Genomic DNA, 7,405 nt, shown 5'->3' with positions numbered 1-7,405 from the left:
GATTTATAAAGACAATTGTTTTTTTCAATAATTATTTACAATCTCACACTGAAAGGCATCTGCATTGGTTTGGTTCGATCGGTCGGTCAGTTGGAAAGCCGAGGACTAGTTCACGAAAGTAGGTTTTTGACATTATATGTGACAACTCGCAAACCATTCGATCGTCAGAAGTGGTTCCAGAGGCAAAGTTGTTCAGAATGCGGAGAGCAATCATAAGATATCAATAGTTTGGGTATGTCAAATATCACGTGATACACAATTGTTTATGCACTCCAAAAGCCTTATTTTCGCCCCTGCTACGCGCTTGAACCCTTATGATATTAAGGCTCTTTTGCTGACAAGCTGCACTATTTAAAAAGGAATGTTGGTGGGCCAGCACATAAGTGCCTTGATGGCATCTTCTACAGGAATGATGATAAGGCTTATAAGGATAAATGGAACAAGCTGATCCAACGGTATGGTCGGCCATTTGTTGTACAGAAGGCGCTTAGACTGAATCTTAAGCCATTTGGCTTGTTTTCCTCCAAGGACGCTGAAGGTTTCAGAGAATTCTCTGACTTCTTGAAGGCATGAAGTCATGAAGCTATTCCTCATGTTAAAGGGCTTGAGACACTTAATGACTGTGATGAAAATCAAAAACTTACAACAAATTACCAGATTGGGCAGCAGAAAGGTGGAACCGTCAGGTCAAACGGACATTGATTGAGACTCGAGACTTTCCAAAGTTTATAGATTTTGTCAATGGAAGCAGATATTTCTTGTAGGGCTGTAGTCAACCAAAGAAATGCTTAGTCGACCAAAGTCCTGTCCTGCGCAGCGATCAGTCGACTAAAAAAAAAAAAAAAAAAAAAAAAAAAGACGCGATGTTTTGCATTTTGATTGAACATTTATTAAACAATAGTCATAGAACATTTATAAAACAACAACGAAAACACATCAATAATACATAAAACTATAATAATAATACAATTATTTGAAAATTAAGTGATTAATTAAAGTGAAACAATCCTAATAATAACAGGCTATATAGTATGAAGGCATGCAGGTTTATTTTCGTTTTGTTACATTATTTAGGCTATTTTCAAACGAGTCAAGTGTACAAATAAAAACAAAAACATAAGAAAACACAATCTGAGTCAGGATAATAAAGCCGTTAAGGCTACTTACATATCTGCAGGTCTAGTCCACCTTTTTTATGTTGTGGGCCAAAAACACTAACATGTCCACATTCTTGGGTAAAAGACAGCTCCTCGACTTGTTAACAATAAACCCTGCTTTGGAAAATATGCGCTCTGCAGGAGTGGAGGTTGCAGGGATGCAGAGCAGGCGTTTGGCTGCCCGAGCAAGTCGTGGATATCTCTCCTCATTATTTTTCCACCACGCAAGTGGCCCAGCAGTGTCCACTTTACTTCTGTCCTGAAGATAATCTTTCATTTCGTCGCAAGAGGATCTTTGTGCGCTTGGCTCATCAGGGTCATCCTCTGCACCATGTCCACAAAGAAGCATTGCTATCTCCTTCTCTTTTGCCGTTTTCTGTTTTTTTCCCAACGGGTCCTCATCATCCCCTGTCTGCTCTGCGCTGTCTCCTGAGAGGCTTGAACTTTGTGCAAGTTTTACGACTTCAGAATAGGCCTCATCCCGTTTCTCATCATTAAGAAAAGGTAGCTGTTTGAAGCGCGGGTCCAGTACTGCAGCTAAAATGTACAGGCTGCTTGTCGTCACAACTCGGTCTTTGAGTTTCCATCGACTATCTATTTCCTGCACAAGCTTAAGTTTCATCTTCTTCTTTGTTGGACTATCGTTATCTGTGATGGCAAGATGACATTTTTTTAGATTCTCAAGCATTGGGAAGGCCGCAGACAGGGATGTGTTAGTCTCCTCCGACAACAGCTCGGTCAGTGTAATAAAGGGCTTAAGAACGTCTGTGATGTCTTCAGCCATATTCCACTGCTCTGTTTTCATGTCCAAAGTGCTGCTGTCACTCCTCTTGGTGTAATTGGGGTCCGATAAAACGGCGGTGATGGGCCAGCGCTGCTCCAACAGTCGCTCCAACATAAAGCAGGTGGAATTCCACCGGGTGGCCACATCCTGGATGAGTTCGTGCTCAGGAACTTTTTGCTGCACCTGTTTCTCTTTGAGACCCGTTTTTGCTTTGTGTCCCTTTTTGAAGTGCCCAACAAGACGGCGCGCCGCAGCCACCGTGCGCGACACCGGGTCTTCTTTTAAGGCAGCATTTACGCACAGCTGCAGGGTGTGGCCTGCACACCTAACCAACTCCACATCTGGCCACAGACCGGATCCTTTCAGTAATTCCACCGAAAGTACCATGTTGGCAGCGTTGTCCGTTACCACTGACACCCGCTTCTCTGGTGGAATGTGGTACGTGTCCGCGACTTGAGTGAGTCGCGCAGCGACATTTTCTCCCGTGTGCGCTTCATCCATCTGCTTTGTTTCTAACACAACGCTATTCATTTTCCAGTCCGCATCGATAAAATGGGCCGTGACTGTCATGTATGCCTCCATTCTAAGCGAAGACCACAAATCAGTTGTGAAGCTTACAGCCTCGGCGGATTGGAGGAACTGGTTTACATTTACTTTAAGTCCATCAAACCGCGAACGTAGCGCACGCATGACAGTCTCCCGTGCTGGCACAGTATATTTTGGCTCGACGATTTTAAACATGTTCTTAAAGCCCTCTCCTTCCACTGTGTTGACTGGCCTCATATCTTGGGCGATGTAATGTACAATCCCCTTAGTGATGTCCTCCTTTCTCTTCGCTGACAGAGGATGGACCAACTCCAGTTTCGTCTGGGTGCTTCCTGACGCCTGTGGCATGGCCTGTGGATGTGCCTAGTACATAACCAATAAAATATATAAATTATATAAAGTTTAAGACATTAGCCATAGCAAGCTGTCTGACACGTGTATTTCTCGCTTACCGCTTTTAGGTGATAGGCCATATTGGTCGTTGAGCTATGGTAAGTTAGCTTTTGGCCGCATAGCTTGCACTCCACAGTCTTGTCATCTTGTTTTGTAAAATGCAGCCAGACAAAAGATTTAGATTTCTTGGACATTTTGTCCACTAAAGCCAAAACAACTAGCGTTCTAACTGAATGAATACAGCAACTACCTATATTCCTTACTGAGCGCGAAGCAGCAGTGCAGCCACGCAGCCACACGTGGTTCCCGAGTGTTCAACGTTGTGCACTAAACTGTGGCGCTGTTACAAAATAGCCGAAATTAAAGTATTTAAAGTTGGGGATGAAACATAGGCTAAAAAAAATAGGCAACTGGTCGACCAATGAGAATGTCAGTCGACCAAGACGGCATCGACCGATTAGTCGACTAAACGACTAAAGTTGACAGCCCTAATTTCTTGTATCAATTTCATACATCATATTTAATTTGACTTTCATTCAATCTGTGGCAAAATATCAATAAATTGAACTGTAGATCCATATAACCAATACGAGATTTCATTTAATGTGTAAACTTGAACATGTTGGACATATTGTTTTTTGAAGAGCCCTGTTGTTTTACGTTTGTTCGTTCGTTGTTATTATTCTCTTAAATTAATCACAATCTTGAAGACCTAAACAAGCTCAAACTCATGAAAATGTGCCCACGCCTGGAGTTCTCTTCCTAGAGTTCTGATAAGATCAACATCATATTTTCAGTCTTAAGGCGTTTGCGATGCTAAATTGACTTTTTGTTAAAGGGGTTTCTATGGCGTCATTCCAAAGTTTTGCATTTCACCATGAAACAGGAAGTTATAACTCAGGCATACAATGTCAGACCTGCCCCAAACATCACATGTTTGATCATAGTCCAGGCCTGAACACATCTGCATGGTCAAATTCAGTAAGTTATAGCGCCACATCCAGGCAACAGGAAGTGTCAAGTTTTACACTTTGATTAACTACTCATGTCCTCCTTTAATTTGAACAATTTATTTTTATTTATTTAAATAAAAAAATTAAACACACAAAAAAAAACATTTATTTTTTAAACAATTTATCTATCACAGCCACGGTGCCTCCTTTGCAGCGTACCCTAACATTCCAACAGAGAAACAATGTTCTGGTGAGTAATTTCCTTTGATAGCACAGATTAATGGAATGAAAAACATTGATATCATACCCAGTTCACTGCGATGGGCATTGCCTCGAAACAGACAGCTTGGGGAGGAAAAAGAACATGATGAATTTACGTAATTTAACTTAAATAAGCTCAAATCTGAATGTTAAGTTCTTGCTGCACCCGCTCCCACAAATGTGGCTATTGTCTTAATCACTTTGGAGGCTTGTAAAGAAAAAGAAGAAAATTAACACATAAAACTAAAATGACATAATAACCAAAACAAAGCTCAGATATAATCACCCAAGGATTCATCTGCTTTTTCAATCTAAAAAATAATTAATTTGGCTTAGTGAACATCACAATAGTTGTAAGTTAATAACTTAATAAAATCATTTAATGGATTTTTTTCAGTGGGAAATATTAAAATAATTGATTAAAAATCCAACAGTTAATTACTCTAAAATGTACATACTTATTTTCTCATTAAATAAACTTAAATAATACATTCAATTAACAAATTATATTTTTAATAAACTCTTAATATTTTTCTAATAGTTCTAATATAAATATTTCAGTTAATCTGATTAAATTTTACTTACATTTACATTAATATTACACATGGATAAATTAGTGCCATATACGTTTGTTTTCTTCTGTTCTGTGTATTTAATTTTTTACTTTACAATAGAGTTATCGTATATTTGTCCACATAAATTACAGCAAATTTATAGTAATAAAGTTGTTACTACAGTAAACTGAAGTAAAATTCATAGATACAATAGTGTTTCTGAACCTTACCACAGATTATCAATTTATTACAATTTCCTTTAGCAATTACTAAAGTTTTTTTGTGTTCACGTTAACAGGACTTTGAATTTAACGTGTTGTCGGGGAGACGCTTTAGTTTTAGTGTGTCTGACGATAGCTTCACTCAAACAGTAAAATAATTGTAAAATAAACTCTTGATGAAGTTCATGAGTTTAGATCCTCATGTATCCTCAGACAAATCCTGGACCATCGCTCGTGTAATATTTTAAGCTGTGCACCTCATTCACGTATAACCGTCAGATGACACATGAAATAACAGGATTCTGGGTACTCTGTCTAATGCACCTATTCGTATTATTCTTAGCCCAGACCGATTTTCCGTATCACAATTATTTTTCAAGTTATGTTACTTGTCCAGTCGGGCAAGTAAAAGTGTCCCTCATTTGCCCAAACAAAACATTCACTTGTCCCGGACAAGCGTTAATGTCGAGCCCTGCCTAGTATAATGCAATGTAAGTTGCTTTGGAAAAAGCACCTCAGTCATGACCTGCTGGCACTGAGATTCAAACTGGCAACCTTCTGATCACAAGCCCAACGCTCTAACCACTAGGAATATATATTATGAGATTATTGGAATAAAATAGTATAAATCAATTATAGATATCTTTAATTTCATAATTTCATTGTAGATATAATACATATTGAAAATATTTTCTAATGGAGGTGAACTGAAGAATATGACTAGTCAAAACAGCGTTGTAGATATCTCGAATGAACATCATGACTAGCCAAAATAAAATTGTAGATATCATCATTGCGTGTTATGACTTGTCACACCAATTACAAATACGACAAATCAAAATGACAGAAGAGATATCTGGAGTTTGACTTTTCAAAACTGAATTATGCTAAAAGAGGTTCCCATACTCACTGGTGGATTTGCCGCCGGCTCTTCGGTCACCTCGTAAGGCCAGAAGTCCTCACTGTTATTCATTTTCTGTCATGGAAAAATGTGAACAATAATGTTAGATTGCACTTAATTATGTGTTCTTAATTGGGAGTTTTACCTTTACAGTATGTCAAATAACACAATATCAATGAGAGGCATGAGAGAGCCTGTAATGTGTGCGGCTCTGGTTTTCACACATGATAGAGCTTGAAATGCATGCGGCTTGAGGAAGACTAGGTTATTGATCATTGTCTAAGGAATTCTGTGTTATTTGTGTTATAACAACGTTTAGCTTTATTGGTCCGGGAATCTATTATGAACCGCTCCGTTATTAATGTACGGAGCGGGACAACAGGATGTTTGAATGTTTTGTGGAATACATTTGCGAGAGACTAAACTATTTCTTATACTAAATGAAAACAAAATGTAATATTTCTATTTGCCATAAGTCCTTTTCAGTTATCAAAAGGTTGAGGCAAACACGGACCTTTTCTACAGAAACTGATCCTGCTGTAGTGAGTGACAACAATGAAAAATAGTGTAGAAACCTACTTGACTTATTTAAACAATATTATAATTTAACAATTCTTAAAATAAACTGCTCTACACTTTAGTGACAATGCAGCTCTGTAGACCAATTTTATGTCCCCATCAATGTCAAAATCTAATTTACACCCCTTGACCAAACAATTAACTTTAATTATGCAAGAAACCTTGTGCTTTGGTCACCGGAACCACTTGTATAGACTTAATTTATTTATTTAATGACACACATTTTGATCAAACCTGTAATCATTATCAGTGCATCAGTCAATTCAAGCGAGCACAACACGATACGTAACTTGCATCGTGAGAAAATCCAGGCTAACTGCTAAAACTTGTTAGATGCGATTGATGATTATTATATAGCAGGAGCGCTTGTACTGGATTGAGCACTTGTGAAAACAAACAGCTCGTCTCACTTGCATTTGTATGATCGCTCCATTAGCGCAAATGGCGGCCAACGGTCTTTACGGCGTTTAAAGACTTACGAAAAATACGCACAATTCGTTTGTACGAAATGTAAACCTGGTATTTACCGGAAAAGACAGCACATACATGTTATAGCCGTTTACTATGTTTCGACGAAGAAACAACGAACACTTCCCCTCAGACTTAAGGGGAAAACGAACAGTTCCCTTCTGTCCTGATATAAATTGATTGGATCATTTACAGTCTTGATATTTTTAATTGTCATTTTTAGTGGATTTATGTTTAATCCAGATAAAAGTGCTTAACCTCAAGTTAAAATAACCTTACCTCAACAATAGCAGTCACCTCTTTTTCAAATGTGAGAGCGCGTCTGTCTGTGCGCGTGTCCTGTAACGTTACGATAACGTTCTCCTTACCATGTTATGATGAATGAAATTGTCTAAAATCACGTGTTATAGATTGTTTGTTGCCCAGAGAACAAAAACTGGGGTTAAATAAATCACAATTTATTAAATTAAACTGCATAAACAACCTTAAACTACATACAAAGAGAAAGAAAATAATACCTTTAACACGTAAAACTAATTGGTAAAATTTAATTTTCAAATCCTAATATAATTACTATATATTAAATGT

General features: G+C 38.0%; 1 protein-coding gene across 1 annotated transcript; it reads right to left on the bottom strand.

Moving 5' to 3' along the window:
- Positions 1-1,179: 1,179 nt before the first annotated feature.
- Positions 1,180-2,835, bottom strand: LOC306896246 (E3 SUMO-protein ligase ZBED1-like; the record flags this gene model as incomplete). The annotated part of the gene is made up of 1 exon (XM_079460049.1): positions 1,180-2,835. The coding sequence occupies one exon, from the start codon at positions 2,833-2,835 to the stop codon at positions 1,180-1,182; it is 1,656 nt and encodes a 551-aa protein (XP_079316175.1).
- Between the last annotated feature and the right edge of the window lie 4,570 nt (positions 2,836-7,405).

Source organism: Barbatula barbatula (assembly GCF_947034865.1).
Source record: "Barbatula barbatula genome assembly, chromosome: 7".
NCBI lineage: Eukaryota > Metazoa > Chordata > Actinopteri > Cypriniformes > Nemacheilidae > Barbatula > Barbatula barbatula.
Note: the sequence above shows the minus strand (reverse complement) of the source record. Positions and strands in the feature narration are given on the sequence as shown.